At 38.4% G+C, this 17,453-nt stretch overlaps 1 protein-coding gene across 1 annotated transcript in view; it reads left to right on the top strand.

Moving 5' to 3' along the window:
- LOC140243539 (corticotropin-releasing factor receptor 1-like) overlaps positions 1–12,248 on the top strand; it is a 215,305-nt gene extending 203,057 nt beyond the window's left edge. Inside the window, exons 8-12 of the mRNA XM_072323209.1 lie at positions 6,126–6,256; positions 7,763–7,848; positions 8,730–8,877; positions 10,652–10,693; positions 12,018–12,248. Of these exons, the coding sequence (XP_072179310.1) occupies positions 6,126–6,256; positions 7,763–7,848; positions 8,730–8,877; positions 10,652–10,693; positions 12,018–12,248 (638 nt within the window). The remainder of the gene's footprint in view (positions 1–6,125; positions 6,257–7,762; positions 7,849–8,729; positions 8,878–10,651; positions 10,694–12,017) is intronic.
- The last annotated feature ends 5,205 nt before the right edge of the window (positions 12,249–17,453 follow it).

The raw sequence follows: 17,453 nt of genomic DNA on the forward strand, positions 1-17,453 counted from the left end.
TACCGCGGGAATACACGTCAAAATTGACGTTGACAAATCACCTTCTTTTATTTCGATACTCAAGGATGTTGAAGGGGCAGTCCCGCACATTTTCCCTCGGGGAAAAAGGAGGGGGGGGGGATGGACGCACAGAACAACACGAAAAATGTGCAAAGACATCTAACCATGCGGTTTCAAGCTTCTTTTTCTGCTCTACGAAAACCACGAGATACCTTTCGTGCCTGCCTATCTTCCATCCTCTCTTCCTCCCCCTTCTCTCCCTCAACTCTCCTTTCATTCCTTCTTCCTTTATTTATCCTTTCTCTTAATGTATGGAATTCCCCATCTGTGCTTCTAGCTTACGTTCATAGGTGATACACGTCTTTAAAGTTCAGACGTCCCTTTCGCGACCCTAAAAATCAGATTCCTTTCATAAGCTGGCATATTGCAGAAGTGGGTAGTTCAGACTTTTCTTTAGAATAACAAAACTAGAGACTTCTCTGTGATGGAGGGAGAAACCTAGATACTAAAGACTCCCAGTGAAAATACATTACTTAAAAATACCAACCGGTATATTCGATACAAAAGGGGGCGTATTCTCGAGTGATATGGTGCTAGTGTGTTGTGTTTTGTGGTTTTTTTTGTGTGTGTGTGTGTGTGTTGTTGGGTTTTTTTTTTGTGGGGGGGGGGGTTGCAAGGGTGTGTGTGTTTTTTTTTTTGCTATTTTTTTTTCAATCTGAGGTGCAATTAGGTATGATTTCAGTTACCATGTTTGGAAACACTTTTCCTTGACCGCGCGAAATTTTGTGACGTTTTGCGAAAAAGAAAACCAGACAGCATTACAAACAATAGGACACAATGGAATCTTCATTAATTGTTCTTTTTTATTACGGTTCATTTTCTGCTATTTTACGAGACTATAGTGACCGTGCATCACAAAACGAACAAAGTGTCGCACCCCTTGATTTTACGTGAGGACTCCAAAAATATGAAATGGGTCAACAAGTCAATCTTGAGTTTTTCACGTTTTCTGAAAGAACTATCCTTCTTCTACATTATTTGTAAGTTTGGGATCATAAAGGTTCAGTTTACCTTTGGGAGCAGTGATTTCAAAAATGTTCAAGATATCACATTTGATACATAAGAGTAGGTCTGTTGTATCACAAAACATCCTACCATATAAAATTTTTGCAGTAAAGCCTAAAATATAAGGAGATATGAGTGTGTTTCTCAATAAACCATAACTGTAGACGGTTTAGTCTGGAAACATTTTTATTATAACTATTGTTCACATTTTGTGTACTTAACAATACTTAACATTGATTATACGGGTTCAAATTTTTACAGTGTTGTTTCTATCCCTAACTCACATTTTAGAACGATTTTAAAGCAGTATTGCGGGTTTTTGTCTCATCTGCAAATGGTAAATTATGCCTATAACAAGAATGGGAAAGTGTTTTTCCCACAGTTTTTCTACAACCCATTTTGGGGGGAGAATAGAATGATCAGATATGTCTGAGAGTGTCCTTTTCATTTCTTGAAATCCTTTACACACTTTTCACTTTCATGTCCAATAACTTTTGACAGAGTAACTCTACTGCTTTGAAAGTTGGCAGTAATTATGGACAGAATATGTTAGTAGAACATGTTCAATTTCAGCTTGATCTCATAATTCCTTCATTGTTGTTGCTCCAGTGGTCTACTTCCTGTGTGTCGTCCCTTTCATTGCACAGCTAGCACGGCTTGGTAAAGATTAAGCGCTTAAATACACCCTGTATTTCAGAGCCTCCTTTCTCAGTTCACACTTTTCCAGAGTGTGTGCTTTCTTTCTAGTATTTAGATAGGTTAGGAGAGTCCATTTGAGTTATACATCATTTTTCAAGCTTAGAGTCTGGTCTTTAAGAATCTGCTCTCAACTAAAAATCCATGTCTGGCGACTTTTTGTTGATTTTATGATGCAGGGTCACGTATGCATTCACCTAACAATGCTCACATAGACTGAGTTTAGGAAAGGAGAGTACATCTATTGTGTCTAAAGACAGAAAAAAAAAAAAACAGAAGAAGGGAAACTGGGAAAAATTGCACGTACAAATCCAACGAGATAAATTTCCCAATCCGCGTCGTAGTCACGTAAAACCGGTGAAATTGACATTTGAAAGTGTCGTGTAAAGGTTGAGAGGAATTCTTGTCTAATGCTGACCATGGTGCTTTGAGAGTTTTCCCGAATCGTCGATTGGGTTTCACGGCATTCGTTATGAGAGATATCTTTGCATTAACTAGAACTAAAATATACCACCGACAACATGTTTAGATTAACTTTGTTTTATTAATCTAAAGGAGATGTGCAGTACTTAATATCCATCACGTCCGTGATATATTGTGGATGTGGTCCCTAGTGGTTTAAGATGCAATGGTACAGCTGTATGTTTGGCAATGGTTATGAAAACAAACAAACAAACAGTGGCCCATTTTCACCCAAGCCAATGATTACAGCTTCGCAAAGGTAATAGTTACGTGTAACATCATTAGACTCGTGTTCAAACTTGTAACAGGAAATAAACACAGTCTGTTGACGAGTAAGGCTCGTAATTATGTAGGCGTTTCTCGTGAGGTAACTTTTATAGGGTCATCCACGTTACCAAACATAATACACACACACACACACACCTGTAAATTCCTCGAAAGGATTCCCACAATAGCAAAACAGTTTAGTCACTGACGCTGCATGCATCGAATGCATACGAAAACAAAATAGAATCATTCATTGAGATAAGATGGCACACTTTTCCTCAACCCGTCGGTTGGTTGCTTCCTCTTTGGGGATAAAAGAGTGGCCCAAGTGGATTTAGGAAGATGGCGTCAACCGCCAGATTATCGAGCATATTAAGAACAGAGTCCCATCAGAGTGCATCTTTAACTGATGCAGTAGCTACATCACTACGCTCCAACACCCCCACTAACGTTTTCTCACCTCAGCTCTTTTCCCGGTCGAATCTTACTTTATATAAACAGTAAACTGTTGATTGACCACGGTACGGAAGTGAGTTGATCATTCGCGGACAGTCAGGAAAGTCTTACTTCTCTTCTTTTTTTTCTTCCTTTCTCCCTTCCTTTCTCCCTTCTTTCTTTCTTTCTTACCTTCTTCCATTCCTTGTCACTACGACTCTTTCACTTTTCTTCCCATATTCAATATTTGGGGGGGGGGGGGGGTTCCATGTCTTTTAAACGTTTTCCATGTAGACGGTTGGGTATATTTCTCTTCATCTTGTTGACGAATGAGCAACTCTTGCGATGAGGGAAAAAAAGAGTATGATTAGTCTCCGCCCAGTTTCGAATCATGAGAAACATGAAGACAGCTGGGCATGTAAAGCTGACATTAATGCAACATCTAAAGGATCAATTAACTGTACCAAGTTAGGCGAGTGGGGAGGGACGTTGGGTAGAACTGAATTCATCATCACCGCCCATAGATAATTGTCAGGAAGATAAATGCTCTAAAGTGCTATCTCCGCCAGGCCTCCCCTCTCGCTCCTTCCCCTGTCTCCCTGCCTTCTCCACGTCCCATACCCCCACCCCCTCTCTGCATTTAAGCAGCCATGCAACATGTTGCACTTCCTGTGTCCCACATCACAGTTTCTGCTGTCCCCGATTATTCCGATTTTGTTCCCCTCACATCCTCCCTAATTCTTCGAAGACCAGTTATGCTATAAATATTATTCCCCTGTCATGCTTCTAATGTATCAACAAAACCTTCAACTTCTCTTTCGCATTTACATATCCTACATGTATATCGGGTTTTACCAATGAAACGAAGACCACTTCAGATACTCCAACGTCCATTACTGTTAACACCCTAAAACACCTAAATACACCAGTCCTCGCGCTCCACCTGTCTCTTTTTCTTCTCTCTTCTCTCGCGTTATTTCACCCCCTCTCTCCCTCTCTCTCTCTCTCTCCATCTCTCTCTATCTCTTTCGCTATATCTCTCTGTCTCTCGTAATATTATTAGACAAATATCAATAATACTAGCGCTCCTGTTACCGCGGCGTCTTCTCGTCGACCCCATTCCACGGTACATTAGCAGATGGCTTCCCCATATCGTAAGGTGTATCCTCTTTCTTTTCCTTCTATAACCTCGATACCTCCCGAGCCGTCTTCTTTCTCCTCTTCTACCTCCTCCTCCTCCTCCTCCTCCTTCTCTTCCTCCTGCGGTAAAATTGTTGCTATCATCATCACTTTATTTCATCATCTGCATGCCTCCTCCACCTCCTCGTCCCTCGGCCGCCCTCCTCCTCATCCTCCTCTTTGGTCTAGCAATAATAGCAGACGGTTTCCCCCTATCGCAAAACCTGTATTCCAGGACTCAAATGTGTCTGCATCTGGCAGGTGACTTTCCCGTTTATTGCTCAAATGGAAAGTGCTCTGAGCCAAAAAAGTGCAGATGCATTATTCAGGAGTGGAGGGCCCTGCATCTCGGATGGACTCCGTTGCCATTGATTCTTTCCCCCCTTTCTTCTCTTTCCTTTTCGTGACACCAGAGAAGGGGATCGACCCTATGCCCAACTATAGAGACTCACGCTGTCAGTCTGATTGGTGTTAACGAAACTCGTTGTTGCATCTATCAACGGGAATTAGAGTGCACTTTATAGACGCAACGGTGAACACGCAAAGACGAGCGGTTTTTGTCCAATGTACTATTCTTGTCATGCCCCTGGTTTGTTTGTTTGTTTTTCTCCGAGGTCAGTAACAACTTAAAGGGATAAAGGTTTGCTTCAAAATGAATCGATTTCTCAAGCAATTGGTGAGATGGTGCCGGGGTTGGCATGACCCGTCGTACCCGCTTGATGTATGCTTTGAAAGCGGCAGTATAAACTCTGTAGAGACATCAATTTATTTACCCCGGAAGAATTTGTCTGAGGTTTTAAAAGTGAAAAACCTGTGTGCCGCATGCCTTTATATCATGCTATTTTTGCGTAGCCTATAAAAAGAATGGATATAAAGTCACGGTTAAAATAGGATTATAAATGGAAATACTTCTCCGCTTGGCTTAAGGAGTCGAAGCCAAACGAAATGCAAAAGAAAAAGAAACAATACAAGTTGCTACTTATTACACAGAAAGTGGAGGAGAGGAGGAGATGACTGAACAGATCTACCAATAAATACTTATGTAAGCAGATGCTGAAACTAAGTAAAAGACATTATAAGGAATACACAATGATGAATAAATCGAGGACAATGATAGACAAGGACGAGAAGTTGATATAGTGACTTGCTTGAAAACGTGTAGGACACGAAGCCAAATTAACGCCTAGGTTGGGTCCAATTCTGACCATTTCTCCTAAGTAATGGCGTGGGTGAGTTTGTAACATATCGGCAATATAGTTCTAAGCAAAGGACATGGAACGCGAGTTGATGAGGAATATAACCGTCTCGCCTTCTCGTGCTAAACGAGGCGCTAAAACGGGTTGGAACGGTTCGTTTTCTCACTCTTTCGTCTTTAAAGGAAAAGTCCGGACGATTTTGAATAAATTTCACCATAATCTACATAAATCAAGGACCATAATGACTAAGTTTCATTGAAAAATACCCTCCCAACTCATCACAATTGATTTTTTAGCATCACTAATTTTGAATCGTAACTGTTCAATTTCCCCTTTAATAAACTAAATATATTGCGTACATAAAATTTTAGATCTTGATGAATCGCCATCTATGTCCAAAATAACACATCTAAAATACATCGACAAGTTGCCTCCGCGCTTTACTTAACCACAACACAGATCCTGCCATCCTCTCACACTGTGCTATGAGAGAAAATGTGTCTTGTGTAAATGAAAAAAAAAAAGAAATGCTCAACAATATGCAGTTACCTATCTTTTCTCGATAAGTAACTTTAGAATGAAAGACGATCACAACCAATGAATCCACGTGAATCTCCATACTTCACTCTTTCTCCAAGTTGTTAGCAGTCAAACAAAGTTTGTTCCCTGTAAACTCCGCTCCATATCTGTTGACCATGCAATGCTTTAATAAGCATCAATCTACTGTGTACTGACTTATCCATGGTGACATAAAAGTTGTATAACGTTTTCCTTTTTCCTGTTTTCAATCATCGTTTGCTTTCTTCCTTTCCTTCCAATGTCCAGTCTCTCCTCTGGTGTTTGTGGTGTCTTGGGCGATCACGATGGCGTGCCACAGCTCGTCCGACTGCTGGGTCAATCCTCTGGAAGATCCCTACATCTGGATTCTCCGAGTCCCCACGATCGCTGCCATAGTGGTGAGTTATTATACCAGTTGCCATAGCAACAGCTTTGGTTGATAAATGGGGCTGTATTTTGATTTTTCTGTATTTATCGTCGTTTATTGTCATTACCGTCAGGTTGAATTCCCCGTTTATCATTAGAAATCTGTGTCCACGATTTCATTTTTTTTTGTTTTGTTTTTCATGTCAGTGTTCATGCAGTTTACAGAGAATAGACTGTAATATTCTAAGCCCTGAATAGTAAATTTGATGCAGTCATTAACCACGCACGCATCATAATGGTATTACACAGCACAACAATTATCTATTTTCATTATAGATTGTTTGCACGGGTATGTACGTCATTGAGAAAGCACATTATGTTCTGGTTGTTGTTTTCACAGTTTCTGCCAGTTATTATCCAACCATGTTGATTACGAAAAGATATTAGTAGTCATGAAATTCACAGCAATCGTGAGTCTGGCTTTAGGACAGAAACCACTAATACGTTCCTTACTGTGAAATCCAACACAATCATAGATAATTCACATTATAAGGGATGAATGCGAATTTCAAGAAGAAAATGAAGTATGTGAAGATGTTTTGTACATTTTCCTTACAATTTGATTGTGTTCGTTTATAGACCTTCGAAATGATTTTCAGACTTTCGCATATTAACATCTATATTTCTTATACTGGGTACAGACATCGACAGAGTTTTAGACTTTATAGTGATAAGGATAAGGAATAACAATATTTTCAAAATTCATAATGGATCACAATGAGCAGAGAACAGAGATGCTGCTTTGTTGCTATATTTAGTCAAATTTTGCATCGAGTTTTTAATACAAGAGGGGTCCACACTCTACAAGCATTGTCTTTTTAGTGGGTCCCTCCGTTTTTTTCACACAGTGCATAATATTGACAATTCTTTCATTTTCGTTACTTCTGCAACAATTGCAATGTATTGATACTATTAGTTTTTCTCATTATTGTTGGTTTCTTTGTACGAATTTACATACATTGTTTCTGTCACTCAAGAAAGTGAGATTTTTGTCTGTATGATTTTATTGTGGAACTTGAACTTGAACTTGAATAATAACATAGCAGCTTCACATAAGAATATATGATTGGATGTTCACGGAAGCAGAACAAATGAAGAGAGCATGCATAAATTCTACGCAGGTGAACTTGCTAAGCAAGTGCTATTTTTATTGGATTACACTGCCATACTGGAATATGTGAGCCTCCTATGCTATTATCCTTGTTCAGTGTATGTGTTTTGGCTTTTTTTTTCAGGGTTTTCGCTTGTCCGCTCAAGGGTCACGATAAATTCCACAAATCTCTAAATCTATTCACAATTATAGATCAATTTATGTACTACATGATGTAAAATGATATAAGTCTTCTGGAATGTCCAAATCAAAACTACAACTAAAATAGTAATTATACCATTTTTTTTTGTCAATGTCACGCAGACAGTGATGATATCCCATTTTTGTTTCATTTTTTTTTCTGTTGTTCAACTTCCTTCCCCCTCAGGTAAACTCGTTATTCCTGATCAATATTATCAGGATTCTCATAACCAAGCTGCAAGCCAGCAACACTGTGGAGACGAATCAAATGAGGTAAAGAGAATAATCAGCATACTCGAATTACTACGGGATAATCATCGGGTATTATCACATGACTATAGTGTTGACTTTCATTGGAATCATCAATGATGTTCAGACCATTTTGACTCGCCATATATTAGATTTGTTTAGTCATGAGCATGATGGTAATTAAATTATTTGATTATTAAAAAAAAAAAAGATATACACACTTACAAACGCAGCTATTGCAACGCACAGGCAGACACACTTATTGTCACACACCCAAGTGATATTTTTTTTTTCAAATATGTTAAACGTATATTATAGTATGCAACAACCCTTTAAATCAAAACAAACGTCATCAAACTTTAATGTGGAGGATATAACCTTACAATTGATACATTTTTTATAGCAATGTAATAAAACGCAGTCACAACTGACGTTGTATAGGGTCCCAATGAGCATGAATACTCATATTTTTGTATAAAATAAAATAAATAAAGATAAAGCAAACACAAGGATAAACAAACTGAGACAGGGAAAAAAAAGATATTTACAAAACTTCGATAAACCTTACAACTTTATAATTGAATATTTCCTAACTTATATTTTTTCAATCATTTAGATTATTCTTAAAGTAAAAGGTAACTTCATCAGAAACCGCCCCAAACCACCCGGTTACAGCCGAGTAGATTCAACAGACATAAGATTTGATATCCAGCTATAGGCCCACTATATTTGAAAAAAAAAAAAAGCAAATCACCCACACAATCCATGGTTTATGACAGGTCACAGATAAAAGGGTTGGAAACATCAATGCGGAGATGTGGAGGAAAAAGAAAATATGAAAACTGGAACATTTGGCAGTCATGCCTTTTGTGATATCAACCAGAACATCATAATTGTCTCTTCAGGAAAGCGGTGAAGGCGGTAGCTGTGCTGTTCCCCCTCCTTGGGCTAACCAACCTCGTGTTCTTCTGGAATGCGCAGAGCGAGGAGAACTCGGACAAGGCTGTAGAGAAGGCATTCCTCGCCTCTAACGCTGTCCTACAGTCATTCCAGGTGAGATGACGTCATAATAACGGGGAATTGCGAACCAGCTAAAAAGGCAGTCTGATGTAAAAAAAAAAAAAAAATAGTTTAAATTTCCAATTAAAAAAAAAGCACAAAGAAAATTCGATCAATATCGAGTAAGATCAAGGAAGTAAAGAAATCGTGCACTGAAGTCTCACTTGTCGTAAGCAAGCAATTGTTCATAAACTCATGTATTTTTCACGTTGTTTCCTTTTGTTCTGTTATGTTAATGCGATTATGGCTTAGGCTCAAATCTTAATACATTATCTTTAATATCGATTATTACTTTAAAGTTTTTTCTGCCAGGAATAACAATATGTTTGACACTTTTGTAACTGATAAAAAAAATGAATCTTAACTTTTTTTTTACTCGATCAATCTGAAATAATATTATGGCGTCATGGTAATTATCAGCTCCCTCATTTGCATAACCACATCAACTGCTCGAGAAATGTTTTGCAAAAACTAGCACAAAACTTCACAATGTCATGTCTTCCCCGACGTTTGATATTTTCACTGTTGTAATTATATGACTTTACTCTTTCTTTTCAGACTATGTTTTATCTGGTTCGGAGTACCGCTTTAAGTTTTCACGTACCCATAAGAATACTATGCTATTATTGGTGAGCTTTTCTATTGGCATTCCGTTCAAGTACTCAAACTTGACCTAATAATGTTAAAATTTGACAGCCCACTCATGCTTAAAAAGCGGCACAGATCAACAGGAAGGACAAAAAGATTCTAAATGGATTTGGGAATTAAGTAATCTTTTTTCATTGACAGTTCGTAGTTTCCGTACATGTATAATCTATATAAAAAAAAAAACATGGCAAAGAAAGCACTCAAGCAGATATGCCCACGAAGAAACCACAGCAAGGGGTGAAGAGATAAACATTTCATTAACAACACTTTATTTATTTTAGGTAATTTTAGTAATCTTTCATTTATGTAGATTTTTATTTATGACGGTAATTGGAAGGAGCGCTTTTTTTAAAAAAAGGTGCATTTTCGACAATCTATGAAAATTTGTAATTGTAGGGACGTTGCACTATAATCAGAACAACAATCAGTTGGCATTTCCTTATTAGAGAAAAACACAGGCACATGCATGCGTGCACACACCACCGCAAAAAACGCACCCACCCGCCCACCTGGAGATAAAGAGTCTCTTCAACATTATTCACCTTTTTAATCAGCGATTGTTTCTTTCTTCCTTTTTCTTTCTTCATATTTTTGTTTCTCTCTCTTTCCTTCTTTAAAGACAGACTTACATTATGCAAGCTATAGAAAAAAAAGGAACAAAATTTGACAATATTGATGCCTATCTGATGCAATATTATGGATGAAACTTCCAAGACAATCAATATAAACTCATTGATTATAGTAAGACAAGTCTGTAGGGATGCAGTAATGGTATAAATTTATTCTATTCACGTCATTGTGATATAGCGTGCGGAGGATCTGTACAATTCATAGCATTTTTTCCGCTTTCGGAAGACGCATTTCTCATCTTTATTCATGGAATAACAATGTATCAGCTTAAAGGAAAGGGAGATAGGTATATCATTGTAATTTTCTTCATGTCATGTTTTGCCTCATATTTTTTTTTTTTCAGGCATGTTCAGTCTAAAGCTGGATATATTTATCGCAAGTTCCCCTCCCCCCTTTGAGAAGAAATTGCATATTTTGCAATGCCCAGACATTTTTATCTTCATTCGTTTCTTTCATTCTTTCTTTTGTCATGTTTGTCGATATCTTCCAGGGTGTTTTTGTGGCTGTGATCTACTGCTTTATGAATACCGAGGTAAGATATTACATTTAACTATGCTTCCATCAAAGAAGTACTGCTTTTTAAATTAGGATATTTCCAAGGGTTTATTCGAAGCTTCGTTATTCCGAAGCTTTGTTAATCCGAAAATGGAATAAGGTTCGTAATTCAGAAGGTTCGTTAGCATGCTCCTTGTTCTTTTTTTCCCCCGACCTCTTCAACGAGCCTTCGGAATAACGAACCTTATTTCATTTTTTTTGGAATTACGGACCTTTGGAATAATGAACCTTCGGGATAACGCCACTAGGGCATTGTAAAGATTACCGAACTTTTATTAGTTTTTTTTTTATTTTCGAATTAACGAACATCTACTGTAAGCATTTGAAATATTGTGTGTTTCGGAATAATGAACATGAGAAATGACGAATCTTATCTAATTTTCAAATTTAAATGAACCTTCAGAACATCACCCCTTTCCGAATTGTGTTCGACCATGATAACGTCACGGAATTATATCAATGAACCAACACACAAGTGCGCGCGCGCACACACACACACACACACACGCACACATACTTATGAGAGCACAAGACGCAATAATATAAACCCTCACCGACACTCAGACAATACGGCAGCATTATTTTAGACATTGTCGCACATCTCTAACTGATTTGTACGATTATGATCAAACGCATACCCCTAAAAAGAAAGAACTTCAGCCTATATAAACTGAACAAGAACGATGCTACGCTCTACGTACAATATGTCGTTTACTAAACAGGTTTATCATAGTATGGGAAATAGTGAATGATAATGTATCTGTCATGAACAGATTTCCACTGCTTGAAAAGTGACCATGTAGCTCAGTTTTGGGTTTGTTTGTTTTTTTTTCACGGAAACTTTCAAGATAACCTTTAGATTCAAACGAGTAACATTTGTGCACTGAAGGAGGGAGAAGAAAAAAACAATGTTGACATTTAAGCTTCCCGTGCGACTCTGTCTTTAGTGTGCTTCTTGCGATCGTTCGTTACTTCTGTGCGTGTGTGCGATCGCGTATAAATACTGTTATGTAAACATTTTCATTCATGTATCCTATAAGATGTGCATTCTACATGATGGGGCCATTAAAGGAGTTCAAAAGAAAACTTCATATTTGGCTTATTTCAAGCATTATCATTGCACTTTTACTCAATAAACCAGTACGAGGATGATTGTGTCTGTTAGTATGCCAAAATACTTAAAACATGCACTTACAGAATAACGATTTGACTAGGCCCTCAATCGTGATACCATTATGAAACAAACTTACAGTTAACAAATAATTGTTTCAGCGTATTAACCAGTGTTTGTTAACTGGCAGGTGAGGAAACTGGTAAAACGAAAGGTGCTGGCAAGTCTCGACGAGCACGGGAAGCGAACGCCGCGCCGAAGCAACCACTTTCACACCACCAACGGCTCGTGCGGCGTGCCGACGACGTCCGAAGTGGTCATGGCCGTCTCGTATCGCCGAAGCACTCACGATCACTCCACGACCGTGGCCGATCAGTACACCGAGATGAAACCGTTCACGGCCGAGTGCGTCGAAAGCTGAGGTTCGTTCGCTACGAAGGAGGAAGACAGGAAAAACACATAAGATAGAACAAAAAGTCGCCCTGGGATGAGAGGTCATCGAGAAATCTTGATATTAGCTGCAGCTCTCAGTGTTCTGTGCCAAAATATGAAGGAACAATTGTAAAAGAAGGATATAGTTTGTGTCAACATGTGCGGAATCTGACAGTACGGATACTTCCCCTTACGGGCGAGTCTTCACATCTTTCAGCTGTGGTTTTGCCTATGAACAGGCTTTTCCCGAAAGGCGGGGCCTCTCGCCCCTCTATGCTGAATAACAGATAAAGATCTCTTTATTAGGTGTCAACGCTTTCTTTGGAAGTGATTCCTTATGCTGGGATATGTACATACAAAAACAGAAATATTTATTGTCTACGACTTTATACGTGTTTGTGAACGTGTTGTCAATGTGATGTCACGCTGTTTTTAGGCATTCTGTGCTGAGAAAGTGGCACACAGTTCGTGAAAAAAAAATGTATTCATAATACTAGGACCAAAGGTCTCATGCAAATGCAGCATGTTAAATGGTTTCCGTAATGTGTCGTACTTTTATCAGCTATCATCTTCATGGTGTCCGTTGATATTCATCCGTTTCTCAAAACGCGCCTTTAAATCGTCGTGAGTGACTAAAATTGTCATTGACTATATTCATTTGAGGACGAGTCCCGAGTATACTCGGGCTTAAAACGAAATATTTACCTGGGCCCGTAAGTGTGTCATCAGCTGATTTCCACGCTTCTTCAGCTGACATGGAAAATGAAAGAAAATAGCACGGGAATTGAAGAAAGTGATGAATGCAGTGAAATTGATTTAACCCTAATCACACCGGGCTTTTTTTGGCTATGCTAAAACCGGAGGGGCGGATTCCGCCCCCCCCCCCCCCCCCGAGATCTCGGCCATCGGTGGTGCGATCGGAACGAAATTTGGCATGCGTGACACCCACGTCATAATCTACAAGACTGTGTCATATTTTTTTTGTTGAAACAATCAATTTCTAATTTCAATTAATTAATTATGCAAATTAAGCTCAAGATCGTATTCTAGCCTAATTAAAAGCATTGAGAGTCTACATTTCGGTCTGTAAATCTGTTTTAGCATATTCAACAATTGCACATCACAAAAAAACTTCCAAAACTCATTTCAATTCTTGTGTATTTTATTGTTTTCAGAAATATTTATGTATAATTTTTTCTGTGTTTTTGAACTTTTTTTTTTTTGGAAATTGTCACTGATCACTTCTCTACCATAACTAGCATAAAATTAATCAATGAAAGTGATAAATTGTAAAAGTAATCAGGTTTTTATGACTTTCATGACAGAGCACTGATTTCCATAGGAAATGTACATAAAATCACAAAATTGTGCCCGTTTTTGGGCGACATGCCGTTACAAAAATGGGCGTGGCTTCAAAGAAGTATGCGCGGACGTTGCAAATTTTTATCTCAAAAGTTGCGCAATACTTGAACGAAGAAAGTCAAGAAGCCTCGCGATGAGGCATTCTTGCGTTACAGAATTATGGCGCGAAACGTCGAGGGGGGGGGGCGGATTCTACCCCCCCCCCCCCGGGCCCTGTTAGGGTTAATTGCGTAACAGCAAGCCTGAAGGTTCTTGAGTTTGTTTTACATAAGGGAAAACAAAGAAGCAAAGAAGACATTGATGTTTGTTGGCGTCCACACGTAGAAGAAATAACGCAGTCTCAAATGAGGTCTTCATAGTCTTAGCTCGTATACCAGTCATGTTTCATCCTTCGAAAAAAATGCTCAGTGTACGTTACTCTATTTTTTTTTTCTGTCCATAACACTTTGTTCTTCAGCTCAAACTAGACAAAAACAAACAAAGAATGCGCAATCATATATTATATGACATTAATTAGTCACGTCACTCTAACAGAGTGGTAAAAAAATGTCTTTGCAAATAGGATTTCTTACATCCTTGTTGCATCAATACATGGTAAAACAGTTCAATTTTGGCGCTGCTAAAATAAGGCAATAGTTAATATCAAACCTCCATTATTGCATTATGTTGTTAAAAGCAATCACCTTGGAGAATGGCCAACTGAAGGCGGCTACTTTCAGAGTCATGTATTCGTTCTGTGCAGATGGTAACCTACACTTTGATAATGATTTTTGTATGTTACTTGTCGTGCCCCGGAACTACCGTAGATATCGTGAAGCAATTTTCATGAATATTTGATGCCTAGTTCATGTAAGCTCTGATTACTTAATGATGCTACAGGTCTCAGGTGGAAGCCCATTACTGTAAAACCTTCGATGCTCAAATAGGCGTGAATAAAGTACTGTCAAACATGTATTTGATGTTGTAACGTCCTGAAGGCTGAAATGACACCCTGCGTGACTTTTAAGGGTAGCCTGGAAACGAGGAAGGTGCGAAATCACAGCGCGCACCACAGGAATACGTTGTTCTCAATACATGTAGATGTCAGTGACGGTTAGACCTACACAACAGATGCTGGTATCATTACCTTCGCGCGTCGAGTTCATGTCTTGAAAAGCTTGTAGTTAACACCGTAGATCGTTATCGTTATAGTAGGCCCATTGTTTGTATTGTAATGATTTCAACTAGCTTATCGGCTTGTGAGCTCAGAGTAAAAATAGGACGGTGGATAACAGAGTGTATCGTTATAACACTTACCCACTGAAACTCAAAATAAAGCCGTTCTGCCATGATGCACTCTAGTCCTCAGTGCAGTGCGTGCGGCGACCGTGTCCTTCACTCTGGCAACGCCCTCTATCGGCACGCACTCGTTGTATACGACGTGTCGTGCCCGCAATAATCCAGCAGAACACTGCTCATTGTTTATTAGCTGACGTGCACATTGTCACAAATTACCTTTCTTGTTTTTTCTCAGTTGGTTAGGTGCTTCACTCGTTCACAAAACGACATAATGCATAGGCTTGTCCGACCTAACAATCTATGGAATTCATGTTCAAGCAAAGAATGAACTTGAAGATGAAAAAAAAAATAATGATGAGTATTCACACTTCCGCAGACATCGATTTCATTGTTTTGTATTGAATGCATTAATAATCTCTTTCTATTGCTATTGCCAAACAACAGGCTTGCTGTCAGTTGTACCTGCTATAGCAAGTACCATTTACAAGAATTACATGCTTGGATAACTATTACATCACAGACGCTTACCTCACTGAATTTAAAACCCACTTTTTTTTCTTTTTTTTTCTGGTCATGCGCAAAGTAGAACTTCATGCAAACTTGCGTACTGTAGATAACAGCTGCGAACGGATATTGTCTTGAGACGGACACTGCTATAATTTTGGTGCTTTTGTGATTCGCGAGAACCGACTTCTAGAAGCTAGATTAAACAAATATGACCCTTTTTCGATGTTATACCCGGACACCAAGCATGACCTGCTGTACACCAGAGTTGACAATTTAGGCCTACTGACTTATGAGGTAAATCGTTTTACGGCAAATTAGCTCAGGTTGTGAATATTAAAGATATCTAGCAGGCAAGGATAGACAAGTAGCTACACGTCAGAATAAGATGTTTTTACAGAAGCAGATTAGTGATAAACCAATGCCTCACTCCAGGGCTGGCCAGGCCACTAAAAGTGCGTTTCGTTTTATATCGTATCAGTGAAAGACCAAGGCATGGGATAAGTAACACTGCGTGATAAACGGTGTCAGTTTCGAGTGCGACATTGCGCTTCATTAGAGTTAGGGATGGCGATGCTTATGATTTTACCTTGATTTGATGATTTACTGTACATTTTGAAATGTTTAAGGTGTTTGTTTTGACGTTGTTATTTCATTGTTCGTGACCATATTTTTTTTTTTGACAATGGTACTCATCCGAATGATTCGGATATTTTCTTATTTTCATCTTCAAGCGATTCTGTACTTTTTCTTTCACATCCAAATAGATACACAAAAAAAAGTAGTTCAGACACAATTACTTCAGTGGTGTAATTTCGACCATAGTTTGTCCCATGACACGTATTGATTTGAATTGATTTAAAGAAGAAAAAGTGGCAAGTTTCAAGGGTCTTGTCTGAACATCAGTTGACGTAATAAAATGTATTTGTTGTTATCGTCATTACACTTGTGACACAGGCAAAGGTAAAATCGGAAGAAATGTAAGCCTGCATTCAAATTTAGGGAAAAAATCAGAATGTTATTGTATCAGAAATGAAGGATATTAATTTTCTTTCCTTGATGACCTACTTTGGATATGTAATGAATGTCGTTTTGTTTTGTTTTTCAATAGAGCGTGAAGTTTTACTTGGAATTTTCTTGTACATACTTGTAAATTATATCTGTGTATTATGTGGTAATTATTTGTGTTTTTTACGCAATGTGCCAATACTGAGAATGCGTAAGAAATCCATGGCTAGTACACTGCTGTTTTGATACACTGTACAAAGCTAAAGAGAGAGATATTGTAAAGATTATGTGTATGTTCGTCCTTTTTTTACGTTGTTGGGATGCCTCTGATGTGCTAAATATTGATTGAAAACAATGCTACTTGTTTCACGCCTCTTATCTCTGCCTGAAAAGGCCATTGAGATGACAGGAATAACTTGTGTAAATAGCGAGCAAAGAATAGAGCTAAATAGAATACCGAAGTGATGATTACACCGTCTTTTGTTTTAGCTTGAGTTGGAACCAGGTGCGCGCATTAAAACGCGGGCCAATGTGAGGTTGTGTAGAACCAGTTTCCATGGCGACGAATAGCTAAGACATCACACTTTGGTGTTCTTATATATAAAAGGTCACTCGTGCCGGGCGTTAAAGATGTTCTTGACGGAAACTTTGTAGCTAAATTTGAATGCGTTAAGGAGTGTCGCATGTATTTATTTAAGAGAGATTCGAAGAGGCTACGAAGAGAAACCTAAATGCCGTCATCTGTTCTTTTTGTTTGTAAGTTTGTTGAAGAGTTTTTTTCTTCGTCGCTTCCTTTCTTGTTTTTAGTTACATCTGATGTAGTTCTCGTCTCAGTCTAATACGCCCTATTTATGATCAAGCATTTTGAATATAATTGTAAGATTATGTAAAACTGAGTTATGAATTTAATTAAAGGGAAGTAAAGCGAGATAGATAGTGTGAGAGAGCGGGAGAGAGAGAGGAAGAGAGAGAGAGAAAAAAACAAAACAAACAATGATTCTATTCTAAAAATACTCTTCGAATACAAATGTGGCGATCTGAC

This window comes from Diadema setosum, chromosome 20 (assembly GCF_964275005.1).
Source record: "Diadema setosum chromosome 20, eeDiaSeto1, whole genome shotgun sequence".
NCBI lineage: Eukaryota > Metazoa > Echinodermata > Echinoidea > Diadematoida > Diadematidae > Diadema > Diadema setosum.